The 17,492-nt window shown below is 33.3% G+C and overlaps 1 protein-coding gene across 1 annotated transcript in view; it reads left to right on the top strand.

The window, feature by feature from the left end:
• LOC102252819 (disintegrin and metalloproteinase domain-containing protein 2) overlaps positions 1 to 17,492 on the top strand; it is a 79,711-nt gene that overhangs the window by 19,838 nt on the left and 42,381 nt on the right. The window contains exons 7-12 of the mRNA XM_005856515.2: positions 116 to 172; positions 5,753 to 5,824; positions 6,251 to 6,417; positions 7,758 to 7,839; positions 13,134 to 13,270; positions 16,541 to 16,721. Coding sequence (XP_005856577.1) covers positions 116 to 172; positions 5,753 to 5,824; positions 6,251 to 6,417; positions 7,758 to 7,839; positions 13,134 to 13,270; positions 16,541 to 16,721 — 696 coding nt within the window. The remainder of the gene's footprint in view (positions 1 to 115; positions 173 to 5,752; positions 5,825 to 6,250; positions 6,418 to 7,757; positions 7,840 to 13,133; positions 13,271 to 16,540; positions 16,722 to 17,492) is intronic.

Genomic DNA, 17,492 nt, shown 5'->3' with positions numbered 1-17,492 from the left:
ATATGTAATATTTAAATATATATAAATTTGGATTTTTCAACAATGAATTGATGATGTAGTGATAAACACTAATATATTTAAGTAATTCTTTAACTTTCATGTCGATTTTTTTCAGTCACCTACAGATTTCTCTAGTTATATAGAAATGCATGTTGTAGTTGAAAAATATTTGGTAAGTATATTCTGATTTACATCAATTTATATTAGTAATTATTTGTTTCTTCAAATAATCTCTCTTCTTTTTCTGGGACTCCTATAATTTATATATTATTTCTACTTAATGATATTTCAGAAGTCCCTCTTTTTTTTTTTTCTTTCTGGTCCTTAAACTCTATAATTTCAATTATCCTCTCCTCAAGTTTGTTGATTCTTTGTCCTGCCTCTTCAAATCTGTTGTTGAATCTTTCCAGTGAATTTTCACCTCAATGATTGCATTTTATAACTCCAGAGTTTATTTGGTTTCTTTTTATAATTTCTATATTTTTTTGTTTAGATGTAATTTTGTTTCTATGTAATTTTCCAGATTTCCCTTAGTCTGTGTTTTTCTTTAGCTCTTTGAGCATACTTCTGACAATTGTTGTAAAAACTTTGGTATGTCTGCATTTCCTCAAGGATTGTTTTTCCCAATTTATCTTGTTCCTTTGGGTCATGCTTTCTTTCTTTCTCTCTTTCTCTCTTTCTTTCTTTCTTTCTTTCTTTCTTTCTTTCTTTCTTTCTTTCTTCCTTTCCCTCATGATATAAACAATGCATGTGTTTCTCTGAAATGCATATCAAAACCTAATACAATGTGATGATTTTTGGAGGGTGGGGCCTTTGAGAGTGATTTGAATCATGGAGGTGGAGCCCTTATCAAGGAGATTTGGCCCTTATAAAAGAGATTCCAGAAAGTTCCTTCACTTTTCTGCCAAGAAGGAAAGATGGTCATTTATGAACCAGGAAGAGGATTTTTACAAGATACCAAATCTGCTGGAGCCTCTGTCTTAGACTCACAGCTTCCAGAACAGAGAGATTCATTTGTTGTTTAAGCCCCTCGTCTATGATACTTTTAGTATAACACCTGACTGAGGAATCTTGTGATTTGGGTTGAAAATTCAGCATTTGAAAAAAACAAACACCTCTTTCAGATTTTGCAGATTGGTTTTGCGCCAGGGCAGTCCTTTAATGATTAGTTAAGCTTGCTCTCAAGTTAGGGGTCAGCTGAGGTGGAAGTTTAGGACGTTCTCAGGTCTTTACTGAGCATATGTCTTGATGAGCTTTCTTATTTCATCATATACAGAACTGCTTTTGAATATCTCAGTTTTCCAAAGAGTCATAAACACCCAAACTTCTCCTCAGGGCCTTTCATGGCCTGCTGTATATCTTCACCTATAATCTCTTGCCTCAGGCACAGTCTGTCATCTTCCTGACACTTTCACAAGTAGTTCTTACTCCTTTTTGCTACAAGTGATTTTCAACTGCTTTCTGGACATTTTGACGAGTATGTTATGAGATTCTGGATTCTACTTAATTTTTTCGTTTTAATTTTATTAGCACATCAGTATTGACCTAGTCATGTGGTGGTATTTAATGGCAAAAGTTTTCAGAGCCTTCATGATGTTCTTTGAGTCTTGGTTCACTTGGTGCTTTTGTAGATGCCATGGCTACCTACCTGTGTTGCCTGCAGGAATAGTAGCCTTCCTTGTTCTCCTGCTGCCTCTGTGTAGGGGATTGTAGATGATGGGCCTGCATAGTAGAAAGTGTTTTCCTGGCCTACTCAGTGCCAGTGGGATTCCTGTTTACATTCTCAATGCTGTTTGTGGGAGATGAAGTTCCTTTTTAGAGTAATTCTGCCTAATGTTTCTATGTGGGAGTAGGAGACATTGGACATCAGGGAGTAGAGCTGTTTTATATTATCAGAGCTACTCTGATACTGCCAGCAGGGGCAATGGCTCTTTCTAGGTCCAGGCAACTTGTTGTTTCAAGTTGGGCCATGAGAAGACTCCATGCTATAGGGCACAGATCTAGGCACCAGAATGTTAGTGGGGTTCTCACTTCATCCCTACCTGGGCTACTTTTTGCCAGTGGATGTGGTGCAGCTATGTTATTCCTCTGATCCTAGCATACCTGTACAGGTACCTTTAATTTCCACTCTTTAGAAACCTTCCATAATCTTTATTTGGGGGGGGGGTATATTATTTCAGGGTTTATCGTTTTTCATAGCTTTGCTCAGCTGGGAGAAACTGGAAGACAACAGTCTACACCATTCTGTCTAAACTAGATGTCTTCACAATAATGTCAAAATTTAAATTATTATTTTTTGCAATTTTTTTTATTAAGAGGAGAAAAGATAGTATTTTATACTTACCTTTGCAATTTTCATTACCAGAGCTCTTGACTGTCTTTGTGTATATAAGTGTTATAGTCTTCTGTCATCTCTTTCCAACCTCAAGGGATTTTTTTAAATTATTATTTCTTATTTCTAGTAATGCAGCTCTGTTATTAATGATTTTTTTTTTTTTAATTTGGGAATGCCTTTCTGTTGCTTTTACTTTTGAAGAAGAATTTTGCTGGATATAGAATTTTTGATTGAGAATGTTTTCTTTTGGTACTTAAAATTTGTAATTCTACCTGTTCTCCATTGATTCTGATGAGAAGTCATCTCTTAATCTTGTTTATGCATTATTTTTCTTCTTTGTGAGATACATTATTTTTTCTTCTCACTTTAAAGATTTATTGTATTAAGACCTTTGTCCAGTTAGTTAACTATGATGTGTCTGTGTGAATGTCTGATTTCATCTTATTTGGTTTATTGAGCTTATATAATGTGTAGATTAATGATTTTCATTAAATTTGTGGAGTTTTGGCCATTATTTACTAAAGGTTTTTGTTTTGTTTTATTTTTTAAAGCAACTGCTTGCTCTTTTTAAAAATTATTATTATTTTTAATCTTCAACGAGGATATATTTCCATTGATTTTTAGAGAGAGAGGAAGAGAGAGGGAAAGACAGAGAGAAACATTGTTGTGAGAAAAACACATCAATTGGTTGCCTCCTGCACCCAACCCAGTCAGGGGCCTGGAGCAGCTTGCAGCCCAACTGTGGTATGTGCCCTTGATCAGAATAGAATCCAGGACCCCTTCAGTCCACAGGCCAACACTCTATCCACTGAGCCAAACTAGCTAGTCCACTTTCTTTTGTTTTTTGCCTTTTTCAATCTCTGTGCCCTTCTAAGGCTCCTATTATATAAATTCAGGCTTACATAATGATGTCAAATTAATGTCCATGATTCTGTTCAGTTTACTTTTTTTTTTCTTTTTGTTTTTTTTATGTTGGATAATTTCTGTTGATATACCATCATGTTCAATTACTCTTTTTTCTGCTGGTGAACACCCCTTTTATGAAGTTTTTATTTTAGCTATTGTATTTTTCAACTCAAGAGTGTCCATTTAGTTATTTTTATAATTTTATATTTTTTCTACTTTCTTCAGATTTATCTATAATAATAAAAGCGTAATATGCTAATTAGACCTGATGTCCTTCCTTCCAGACAAAGCCACAGCAGGCTGGACCGTGGCAGAGGTAGCAGAGGCCTCGTTCCCCCCACTCCCCTACTTACGGGCACAGCAGCGGCAGACGGGGGCCGGGGCCACGGCCCTTGCACAAATTTTGTGCATCAGGCCTCTAATTGATATGTAATTGACACATAACCATGTAAATTCATCCATAATAACATCAAGGAAAGCAGAGTATATTATTAGATATCCAAGTTCAGTGTTTAATAAAGTGACACACCTTTGTAGACTTTCTATTCTGTTTATAGATTTATGAAAAGGTTATAACTTTTTAACTCTCTAAATTAAAAATGAAAATGCTATTTTCCTCATACCTGCTAACCATTGGTTTTATATTTCTTTTTACTTTTTCTAGTCAGTGAGTATACAATTTTATCATATTGGGATTTTCAATTTCTTAAAAAAAATTACATATAAGTAACATCAAACACTTTGAAGTTTTTACTTATAAATCTCTCAAATCATCTTCACCCAATCCTAAATGTTCTATGACTCTTAATTAACATTGAAATTTTGATAGGGATTGCATCAAATCTGTAGATTGTTCTGTGAAGTAGAAACATTTTAACAATATTAACTCTTGAGCATTAAATATATTTGTATTCATTTGTGTGTTTTTTAATTCTTATAGTTTTCAGTGTAAAATCCTTCACCTCTATGCTTAAATGTATTCCTATGTGTTTTATTCTTTTTGATGTAATTGTAAATGGGATTATTTTCTTAATTTCCCTTTCTGATAGTTTCTATTAGTATATAAAACATAGTTTTGTATATTTTTTTTTTATTCTGCAATGTTACTGTCCTTGTTTACTAGTTCTAACCGGTTTTTTATGATGAGTTTGGGGCTTTCTATAACATGGTATCTGCAAATAGTGACAGTTTTACTTCTTCCTTTCCCATTTGGATGTATTTTATTTACTTTTCTTCCTACTTTCTCTGGCTAAGATTTCAATCTATATTATATAAAGGTGGTGAGACTGGGTATTCTTGTATTGTTCCTGATTATATGGGGAAAGTTTTCAACTTTTCACCATTGATTATGATCTTGGCCATGGGCCTGTTACATATGGTTTTTATTATGTTGAGGCATGTTCCTTTTATACATATTTTGTTGAGTTTTTATTTTGAAAAGATGTTGAATTTTGTAAAATGCATCAATTGAGATAATTATGTGACATTTCCCTTTATTTGGTGTTCTATCACATTAACTGGTTTGTGAATGTTGAACCATTTTTGCAACCATAGAATAAATCCCACTTGTACCTGGTGTAAGATCCTTTTATTTTATTTTTATTTTATATTTTATTTTATTTTATTGATTAAGGTATTACATATGTGTCCTTATCTCCCCATTGCCCCCCAACCCCCCCACTCATGACCTCACCCCCCTGGTGTCTGTGTCCATTGGTTAGGCTTATATGCATGCATACACGTCCTTTGGTTGATCTCTTCCCCTTACCCCCCCTCTCCCCTACCTTCCCTCTGAGGTTTGACGGTCTGAAAGATGCTTCTGTCTCTGGGTCTGTTTTTGTTTATCAATTTATGTTGTTCATTATTTTTCATAAATGAGTGAGATCATGTGATATTTATCTTTCTCTGACTGGCTTATTTCGCTTAGCATAATGCTCTCCAGTTGTATCCATCCTGTTGCAAATGGCAAGAATTCCATCTTTTTACTGCAGCATAGTATTCCATTGTGTAGATGTACCATAGTTTTTTAATCCACTCAGCTTCCAAATCTTAGCTATGGTGAATTGTGCCACTATGAACATAGGAGTGCATATATCCTTCCTGATTGGTGTTTCTAGTTTCTTGGGATGTGCTGTTCCTCTCAGTGTACCAACATTTTATTAAGGATTTTTGAATCTATGTTCATCAGAGATGTTGACCTGTAATCTTCTCTTTTTGTAGTGTTCTTGTCTGGTTTTGTGTCAGGGTAACACTGGCCTTGTAAAATGACTTTGGAAGTGTCCCTCTCTTCTATTTTTGGGAGTTTGTAAGGTGTTTTTTTTTTTATTTTTTAATATATCCTATTCCTCACACTGAATAAATCTCATATTATTTCTATAGTAATTTATACTTTAAAACATAATTAGTTAAAACATTTCAAACTCACTATATTAAAATTTAAACAACACAACAATAATTAAATATTAAGCAATATATATATTTAGATTTAAAATGTATCATTATCTTTTTCAGTATACTCATATGGGTTCTGATACGGCTATTGTCACTCAAAAAATTTTCCAATTAATTGGACTGACTAATGCTGTAAGTGTTTGCTTTTTAGAACTTTTGCATTTGCTTGTGATACTTAAAAAATTCCCATAGTTTCTTTTATGACACTGCCTGAATACATATCTTGTGTGAATAGGGAAAAGTATATAACCATTTTAAATTTGTTTTCTAACTATTTCATAGAAATAATAATTATTGTAGATACCTAGTTAGGTTATTGTAAAGATTAAATTAAATATAGCACTTGAGGTAGGGCTTGCTTAAGGACAGGCTTTTCAAACATTAATTACAACTTATTTCATTAGTAGTATGTATTTTTTATATTATAAGATTCAAAACAGATTTATAGTTCAGTTGTTTAATATTTGTCATCAGGATAGTGTTTATTTTCACACCTAATTTCCAAATCTATTTAGACCATGATATTTGAATATATTTTCTTTATGTGTTCTATTTTAGATTTTTACTTCATTTAATATTACAATAATTCTGTCTTCACTGGAGCTTTGGATAGATGAAAATAAAATGCCAGTAACAGGAGATGTTAATGAATTATTACACAAATTTTTAAAATGGAAAAGGTCTTATCTTGTTTTGCGTCCACATGATATGGCATTTTTACTTGTGTAAGCATATCTTGGCATTACTAAATCTTATATAAAGAAAACATATTTGACCTAATTTCTGACAGTTCAAAGGTCTTTAGAGAAAGACATCTTGTGCCATTTTTCTTATAAACAACATCATCTGAATATTATTTTTCAAAACATGGGTTTTATAAAATTATTGATATCACTGTATTTATTTGTTTGTATTTAAAATTTACTCCTTCAAACTTGTTACCATATGCCTTCTTGCCTTCTTACCTTATTGTATAAAGTCCCTAACTATACATAAAATACTAATAATATTTATCTGAAGAAATGTACCTGAATTCTAAGAATATAGTAACTTGGGCTTCTTTTTATGCTTTATTTCCATAAAATGAAATAATAAATAACAAGGAAATGGAAGCACAATTGTATATTTAAACATCTCTAATATACCATATTCACACTATGCTTCCTTTTAAAAAGTATAAAACTCTCTATTTAATAAGCTTATTGTTTTTATTAATGTCCAGAATCTATATATATATTTATATTAAATAAGATAATACATACAGGGGACCCTCCCAAAAATGTATACAAACTGATAGCTTAATTTTTACAATGAAATGTATTTTAAGAAACACTGCCTTTATAATTAAGCAAAGTACGTGTGTACATTTTTGGGGACACCCTCTATTTATGGAACTGAAGTTGTGGAAGCCACGTTTTTCATGTAGGAGTGTTGAATGATTTCCCTAAACTCAGCCCATCTTACCCACTGCGCCCAATGGCCTTGCCATTGGCACCCGTGAGAGCCCGATTTCCCCCAATTAACTGTTGATCCCAAAGCATAAAAGTTATTGCTGCTGCTACTGAGGAGTCCGCAGGTCGACGCTCTATCCACTGAGACAAACTGGCCAGGGCCCCTATATATTTTAAAATCATAATCTTTATGTTACTTTCTGCCCCTCAAGTATGCCATAACTTTGCAGGACTCTATAAGGTAACTCTTTTTTATTTATCAACTACATTGCCTTATTTTCTTAATTTTAAGAAATTTTACTTAATTATCTTATTTTGATCTTTTAGGAATATTTTAATTTTTAGTGAATACTACATAAAACTGAATCTTCATGTTAAAAAAATCCATCTGATAATAGACTTTATAATATTTGTTTTAAAATCTATCTTATTGTTTTCAAAAGAAGCATTCACAGTCACTTCCTATGCTTTGTTACTTTAATGTTACATGGAACTATCTATGAATATATTATATAAATATTTAAATATATATTTATATTTGGCAAATACAATATTAATTGTGTTTAGTTTTACAAATTTATGTGATTGTGTTGTGTGTGTTTTTTTAATTTAAGTTACAGAGAAAAATCAGATTATGTTGGTGCAACCTTTCAAGGAAAGATGTGTGATAGACAATATGGAGGAGGCATTGCTGTGGTTGGTATAATCTTGGCTAAGATATATAAATGAAATGCTGTTTAGATTATATATAGTTCAATATTTTTTATTCATTTTTCTAGGTATTTAATATTTGCATAATGAACATATTAACCTTTTTCCCTGCTGCTGAGAGAAATGTTTGAACTATAGCAAGTACTCACTGAACTTCATACACATACAATTTTTGGCATTTCATCTCATGAGTTCAAAATATCCTTTTTAGAAAATTAATATAGTGGTCTATTTTAGGCTTAGAAATTTTTCATAAATTTGCATGTGCTCAATATTTAATAAGTAATTGCTTTTGATTTCAAGATTAGATTTTGATCATTTTTCTTAATTATGTAGTAAACATAATTATAAGCTGGGTTAAAATAAAACTTTGAGAATTATAAATTTCCTTAAAATGCTCTATGGGGCCCAGGTGAAGGATAACAGAATCAAATGCCCTAATTGGTATTATTTATTTTAGTAGAAAATCTTGGTATATTTAAAATTAGTATAGTTTTGCTCCTCTTTCATAATGCCATGATTATTTTGACATGTGGAATTTACTTTCTTATTTTGTGTGTGTTTATACAATGTCTACTAGAATTTGAGGGATGCAATGCATAACACTCTTATTTCAGTGAACAAGGGAAGCTAAGTAAAGATATAAAAAGATGAATCAATCAAATGGAGACACAAATATCAACCTTAAAATTTACATATGATAGTTTGGAAAATGTGACTTATGTTTATTAGCAAGCCATTACCTAGTCTCAAAAACTGGAATTTGGCTGATTTATGCAGTCACAACACTGAAATATAAGACTCACATGTGAAATAAGGCCTTCATTGATAACAAAGTCAGAACAGAACTCATTCTCTCTAAAGCAGTGGTTCTCAACCTTGGCTGCACATTAGAATCACCTGGGAATCTTTTTAAAATCCTGATTTCTGGGCCTCATCCTCCAGAAATTCTGTTATGGGGTAGGGCCACAACATTAGTAACAAAGAAACAGAATTTCGGGAGGATGAGGCCCAGAAATCAGGATTTTGAAAAGATTCCCAGGTGATTCTAATGTGCAGCCAAGGTTGAGAACCTCTGTTAAAGGTAGGTTTAGCCCCCATATATTTAGAGTAAAATAATGCCATCATTTATTGGAAAGTGTGTGTTTCATGAGCAGAGGGCAGTGGTCTCTATAGTAAGAGGAGCATTCAGAGAAGAGCTTTCTAGTATTCTTTTTTTATTTCTAGTCTCTTTTTGGACTCTTTTATCATTGTTGGTGGGTTGTTTTTCTGTCCTTAAGCCAACAACACATTGTCTTATTAGCTTCATAGTAAGTCATCAAACACGGTAGTGTAAACCCTGCTACTACTACTTTAGACTGATTTAGGTATTCTGAATTCCCCGCATTTCCATTTTAAAATCAGTTTGTCAATTCCAGCGAAAACTGCTTGGATTCTGATTAATTTTGAACTGAATCTTTAGGCCAATTTGAGGGACATTGACACTTTAACAATACTGAGTTCTCCTATCCATGAAATGGATAAATATGTGTGGTATATTCACATAATGTAAGCAATAAAAATAAACTACTATTAAACATGCAACATTGATGGATTTCAAAACCTGTTGAATAAAGTAAACCAGAAGCAAAAGAATATTTACTTTATTATCCCATTTTTATGTGTAGTTAAAGATAAACCATTTTATTAAAAGTCAGAATAGAAGTTACAAATTGTGGTGAGGTAATGCCTGGAAACTTGCTGGAAAGAACTTCCTAGGTGATAAAAATATCCCATATTTTGTACAGTGTAGTAGTTATGCAGATATTTGTCACACACTTCACAAATATGTGTGTATATATGTACATACATATAATATTATACATAAATTATATATAAGAACGTATATATTTGAGTAAATATTCTATACATACATATATGTATATGCATATGTTCTACACCCATACATAATGCCACAGAAATTTTAACCCTAAAGAGTAAGAAAAAGAAACAAATATATAACCGAACAAAATTTGATGTATCAATAGTAAAAAGCAGCAAAATGTTCTTCAGGTAAAACAGATATTACTTTTAGGTGATTTATTATTTAGAAAGAAATAAAATTTTACTAGCATATATAATAAACATGAACTCATGTATACTAAACTAAGATGCACAAAGTAAACACTGAAAGAGCTACTAACAGAAATAATCATACTTGGATAATTTATCAGACCAAAAATTTAGAATGTTTGAACAGTATTAATGAACTTTATCTAAAAGGCATATTTAGAATCCTGATTTCTAATATTAGAGACTAGAAGTTTTTACAAAGCAAACAGACCAGCATATTTATAGAAAGTAATCACATGTAGTACAACATAGGAATACTAGTGATTGGCACGTAAGAAGTCCTTAATAAATCCCAGCTGCTGTTACTATTATTTAACATCTATTATAGTAAGCAGATTCAACAAAAGAAACTTGTCTGCTTACTTATAGCTTTTATACAAAATATTTTAAAATGCCAATGCTAAATATAATTTTAGTTTTCAATTATTTTATGTTAGAAACAAAAGTAATCATAACAATATCCCATAGGAAATTCTTATACTCCAGTTTATACCTTTTCAAGTTTTTGCTACTAGTCTGTTTTGGACTAAATTGTGTACTCCTAAAATTCATTTATTGAAACCCCAATCCCCAATATGATTATATATTGGAGACTGGGCCTTACAGAGGTAATTAAGGTTAAAGGAGGTTATGAGAGTATGCCTCTAATCCAATGGGACTAATGTCCTTATAAAAAAGGAAAAGACAGCAGAGATATCTATCTCTATACATATACTAAAGAAGGCCATGTGAGGATACTGTGAAAAGACAGCCTTCTACAACCTAGGGAGAGAGGCCTTACCAGAAAGCAACCCTTTTGGCAACTTGACCTGGACTTCTAATCTCCAGAAATGTGAGAAAATAAATTTCTGTTATCTAAACCAACCCAGTCTGTGGTATTTTGTAATGACAGCCCTATCTGAGTAATAGAAACCCTATGCCAAATTGCCACAAAGGAATGTTATCTCCAACACAAACCATATATTTGACTCTATAATAATAAAAGCGTAATATGCTAATTAGACCGGACAGTCAAATGATCTTCCGGATGTCATTCCGGATTTCCTTCCAGACGACCTTCCTGGTGAACCTGCTGTGTTGGGGGCTGAGGCAGAAGCAGTTAGGGACCATCAGGCAGGCAGTTGAGCAGTTAGGGGTGATCAGGCAGGCACGCAGAGTAGTTAGGGATGATCAGACAGGCAGGCGAGCAGCTAGGGATGATCAGGCAGGCAGGCAGGCAGGCAGGCAAGTGGTTAGGGGCGATCAGGCAGGCAGAGGCGGTGAAGGGTGATCAGGCAGGCAGGTGAGTGGTTAGGGGCGATCAGACAGGCAGGCGAGCAGTTAGGGGCAATCAGGCAGGCAGGCAGAGTGGTTAGGGGCAATCAGGCAGGCAGGCAGGCAAGCAGTTAGGAGCCAGTAGTCCCTGATTGGTTTCCTTGTGAGATCAGGCCTAAACCAGCAGTCAGACATTCCCCCGAAGCCCCAGATTGTGAGAGGGTGCAAGCCTGGCTGAGGGACCCACTACCCCTGTGCAAGAATTTCACGCACTGGGCCTCTAGTCTGACGATAAGATGAAAGACCAGAATAAATGAACTAGTAAGAAGATAGAGAATAAAGGAGAAATTGCACATGGGAGTGTAGGGGATGACTTTTATACAAATGACTAAGTTGAAATTTTTTGGATGTTTTTGTTTCATCTTACTGAGCTATAAAAGATAGCAAGGAACAGGAGTCATAGAGAAAGAGAAACAATTATAAAGCTACATTGATTGAATGGCTGCCACACCTTTTCTATATATCCTGAACACAAAACAAAAAAATCTTAAATAACTATAATAATAATATATACCCTATTATTCATTACATTATTATTTATAATATCCTGTTTTTACATTATTGAAATTTAGCAGAATCCTTCATTTTCTTTTCCATAGAATCAAATACACCCCCTCTTCTTCCCTTCACCTTCCACTCTTCCCCAGCTTCTACCCTTTCTCTTTCTTGTCTTCTTCCTCCTCCTCTTTTATCTTCTTATTCTTCCTCTATCTAAAAATGAATGGTACATTCAACTGTGGTAATTTGATAAAGGGGCCATTTATCAATGTGTATGCAAGGTGTAGGGACTTTGCAGTGTCTCAGGGATAGTAATAAAGTTATTTAATTTGTTACCCAAGCGAGAAGGAAAGGACAGAGACATTCTACTGGGGTCACAGAAAGTAGAGACCTCCACTCAATAATTCAGACAGCCATAAGCACCTGGACAATGATGCTAATAAAATTTTCTTACCCTGTCCTCCCCATTAGACCAAAGTAAAGCAGGGGGAACAGAACCTTTTGATATTATCCTTTGGTGCCATCTTGACTAGAGAGCAAGGTGGAAAATGATGGAAAGTTGATTTAGAGAAGCAAACAGAATATACCAAAGTGTATTCCTGGAAACCTCTCTTGAAGTATATTCACAAAAGTGTTATTAGATATATTTGAAGACCTAGTGTGATGTGTGGATTTTTCTTAAACTTCTTATGGTCTAGTATGGTCAAAATGTTCTATGTAAGCATCTTACATTTACAAAAAGAAAATGACAAAGGCATTTTGGGTTTTGAAAATAGCCTTAGTATGGGAATAGCTTATGATGACTGACAAATGCCAGTGCTCAGGAGCTATCTGCATAATGAACCCAGAAGGAAAGTCAGCATTCTCATTATCAGTCATTATTACCATAATATAAATTAATTCAATGGGTTAATTTATTATTTTTTATGAAACATAATGTAAAAACATTGATGTAAAATATTATCTCTAAATAATCAAATTAGAAATTGGCACAATCTGTTAATAATTTGACACTGTGTATATTTGTATATCTTTAAATCTTTTTAGCTAGTATAAATATAATTATAATTATTATTATATATAATTATTGGGGCAATTTTTATCTTCTTTTGGTGCCACCAAATGAACTATATATTTAATTTTTGGTAAAACTTCATATTTTTCTACTATATTCTTTTTATATTGATAATGGTACCTGTAACAAATTGAGTCAACATGGATGGCACTTCTGTGTTTACATATTAGAAGCCTCTATTCCATTTTCTCATGACACTATTTTTAATAATTACATTATTCTCCCAGTAAATGAATTATCTCCTAAAATATTAGTGTGCACTTGTGTGTGTTTTTTTCAGCACCCCAAAACCCTAAGTCTGGAATCACTTGCAGTCATTATAGCTCAATTACTGAGCCTTAGTATGGGAATAGCTTATGATGACATTGACAAATGCCAGTGTTCAGGAGCTGTCTGCATAATGAACCCAGAAGCAATGTAAGATGCTTTACTTTTATATGCCTTACACCTATAGTTTATATGAATATAAGTTTGGTGTATTTAAAGTCTAAGCTGTTGAAATAATTTAAAATGGTTGAATATAAGCTGTGACCCATACTTCCAAATCAAAATGCATAATCCAAGTCCCAAATATCTATCTCAAAATTTCCCAATCTAATGTCACACTTGCTTTGCCATATATGATCTAACCCCTACATTTATCACTATGTTTACTTGCATGATTTTATCATTTAAGCCTGAGCAGATAAGCCAAATACTGGCTTGTGATCACTGTACAAGAATGATTGATTAATATGGTCTTGTCTGCATAAATCTCCTTCATTCTGCCCTGGCTCAGACTGAAGTCTTGGCATCTATTGATTTCATAGATGCTGTTATTCAGCTTTTTCTTTGTTATCAAAGGAGGCCTTTTGCAGTACCATTTTTATGCCTTAAAACATAGAGAATTTGCTATTACCATCATTATTCTTAAAGTATACTCTGAGATTTTATAAAATTAGAACCAAACAGTCAGGGATTAGGGACTCCATTATTCAGTCAGTGACTAGAGCCAGCCTCTTATTTTTCTGATGGACAATTTTGGAGGCATTTTCTGCTTTTTAGATGTCTTTCAGCAACAAACTTGGTAACATCTCACTTTCTCTATTTCCTCACTCCTGCTTCCACAATCATTTCCTAGAGGTACTTGCATTGAACTTTTTATCTCAGGCTCTGATTTGGGAGGAACCCATATAAAAATAGTTATCCCAGAAGTGGCTATAGTAAACTATTATGAAATGATTTTTGAACTGGATTAGTAAGTGATCTTACGGCAACAAGGATACTTTTGGCAGGAGATGATGTACAGACAGGGCATTGTCTTGTTCTTTGGTATGTATGTCCATTAAGGTACAATAAAAACTAAAGATATTCCTGGTAGACTAGGTTTTATGTGGAATCTCTGACAAGTATTAAATATTTGTAGTGCAGACCCCCAGAGTACTGTTTCAGCTCCTGGCCACTGGCCCCTTGTAGAGATTAGCATGCATGTAGGAAACACTAAGTTACTATGTTACTGAAGTTGAATATTTTCATCATAATTTGTGTATATTCAGATCCACAGAATTATAATATCAAGTGGGCATATTAATCTACCTGATGACCAAAAGAGTCTATTTTGGAACAAGCTAAAAAAAATCCAGATAGTGCAAGTCAATAACACAAACAGGGATTCTAGATAAATCCCCATGGCATGTCCATCTATTGCATCAATATTTCTCAGTCACTTCACACCAACGGTCAAATGGGGGTGCCCTAAAACTGGCTGCTAGAGAAAGAAAAAAGCTGTCTTGTTTTAAGAACATGTCCTCTCACTATGTTAATTGGAATAAAAACATGCTTAAATGTGTGACATTTCACATTGATTTCTGCATAGTGGCTTTCATTTCCAAGATAATGCCATCACTCATGATGGAAGCTTTAATTACAACATTAAGTTAACCAAGTTTATAGTGACCAATAGAATAAAGGGTCACTTAGAAGCATGGTTGTCATCATTACTTCCTAGAATTTAGAATTATAACTTCATTTTAAACCAGTTACTTAACCTTTAATCAGCCCATTCCTAACTTTGCAAGAAGCTAAAAGATGTAGTCATTCATGCAAGGGAATTATGTACTGAACTGAATATCAGAGGTTCTGTTATCAAGAAAATATGAGAGAATGGGGAATAAGAATATCCAGAAAATCTGTTCAAAGATTCAAGCTGAAAAATTCTCCAATTCGATATAATTATTATTGATATTTTCTTTCTAATGAAAAATTAAATCATCAAAAAATATATACCCTATGGACCAGTTCACACATAGCAAACACACCTTGCCTTGCCCGGTTCTCAGTAATATTAAATTTCTATTTCTTTCTCTCCTTTTAGTTTCTGGTACTCAGATAAAATTCATCTGAATTGTTGGCAATGTAATAACTTCATTCATTATGGTTAATATAACTGAAGGGTATGTTCAACCAGGATGTGACAATAACAAAAAATATCAAAACTGGTAATTTGTTCAAAACTCTCTAATTTGACATCCTTATGGAAATAACATGATCCTGAAATAATCTGAATGACTAGGGTTTGAGTCTATAGCTTTAAAAACCAATAACTTCATATTATCTATATCTGTCATCAAATTACAGACCTCGATGATTATAATCTCTTTACTTGTTAATATTTTCAGAATAATTAAAATTATAGTGAAACAGCAACCAAAAATCTACTATACAACAGTTTTAACCATGTACTCATTCATTCATTCATTCATTCATTCATTTATTTTAGTGACTATTGAGCTCTTAGCTTTGTGCTAGTAAACAAAAAAATCAAAAATGCATTCTCCCGCCCGGCCAGCATAACTGAGTAGTTGAGCATCAGCCCATGAACCAGGTCATGGTTTGATTTCTGGTTAGGGCACAAGTCCAGGTTGCGGACTGGATCCCCAGTATGGGGCATGCAGGAAGCAGCCTATTGATTATGTTTCTCTCTCATAGAGGTTTCTACCTCTCTATCCTCGGCCTTCCTCTCTCTAAAATCAATAAAAATATATTTTTTTTAAAAAAGAAAATGCCTTTTCTCTAGAGTTAAAAAAATGAGCAGGACAAGATAACCAATCAATAAATGATTAATATTCCCATTTTTTATAAATATTTTTAAGAAAAATCAATGTCACTAAGGGAACAAAGAATAGTAAGGGAGTGGTACACTAGATGTGTGCTTAGAAAAGGTATCTCTATGTAAATACTGAATAAAGAATTGGGTATGGGACTCTGGAGTTTAGGTGATTAGTTGGAGTTAGGAAAAAAATATCTGAGTTGTTAGGTCTGGTGTTATTTAAAACCTAGAACTGAAAAGATTGTCTATGAGTAAATATAAAGAAGTGGAGAAGCCCAATCTCCTTTGTCAATAAAAGGGTATTACAATATTTAGAATTCATGAAAAGAAAAGGAAGCAAAAATGAAATAGAGATGGACCACTCTGTTAGGTAGGAGCTGCAAGAGAAAACAGTGTCACAAATAACTAATATAAGATCCAACAAAATTTTATTGATTATTTATTCCGACTAAAAATATTTACTGTACGTTTTTGCACAGTTGACACTAACAAAATTGAGTATTTTTTCTGTGGTGGAATGTTAAATAGCTTTATTCCCAGGGTAGGCAGTTGATTGATACGATGCGTGTATAAAAATTTGAAGTTTAATGTATTTTTAGTCATTCCAGTGGTGTGAAGATCTTTAGTAACTGCAGCATGGAAGATTTTGCACATTTTATTTCAAAGCCAAAATCCCAATGTCTTCGAAATCATCCACGTTTAGATCCGTCATATAAAGCTGCAGTTTGTGGTGATAAAAAAGTGGAAGAAGGAGAAACATGTGACTGTGGGACTGCAGATGTAGGTACTCATTTGATGGCATACATATCAGAATTGCATAAAAATATTTAATTTTATAATGTTACACTGTTACTTTTAATAATTTATCACAATTACCTTTCTGCAAAAATGTTAAGAAGGCATATAGGGATTTTAATAAACTAATGAAGGCACTTATATATTGAGGTACAGATTTAGTGGTGTGTATAGTATCTGTACAAGTGATTTTCAACATCATTAATCCTATAGCTGCGTTAAACTGCCCTTCTTGTGTTTTTTTCTTGTATTTATTCTGAATCTAAAATCCTCCACCATTCAGGAAGATATAAAGGTTTGAGAAAGAAAACATAGGAGACACATTTCTGCCTTTAAGTATTTTAATCCAGGTCAATATTCAACTCAAAAAGATTTGGACCATACATAATCCATAAAAGCTGGTTTTCATACTCACAGAAATCTTACAAAAAGCTGCTGTATAGAAGGAGGTGGTAAGAAAATACAAAAAGGGAGTGCAACGAGGGAGAGAGAAATTGTGAGACTCACAGTTGAGTAGTATGGGCATGAGAGAATCAAGAAAATATGAATGGAATTCAATGCTCCCTACTGTAATAGCTAAGGTCATTCATGTGTACTCACCTCAGTATGAAAAAGTGTGTTTTTAGGGACTAGTTGGGTGATATGTTTTTAAGAAATTATTCCAGAGCACCCACCTGTTTTTCTTTGTTTGGATCTAAATGGAAACACCTTGACATTTTTAAATAAATATTAACAGCAGTATCTTTTGGCTTTATT

The sequence above is a fragment of the Myotis brandtii genome, unplaced genomic scaffold, assembly GCF_000412655.1.
Source record: "Myotis brandtii unplaced genomic scaffold, ASM41265v1 scaffold103, whole genome shotgun sequence".
Lineage (NCBI taxonomy): Eukaryota > Metazoa > Chordata > Mammalia > Chiroptera > Vespertilionidae > Myotis > Myotis brandtii.
This window is presented reverse-complemented; position numbering and strand designations above follow the sequence as displayed.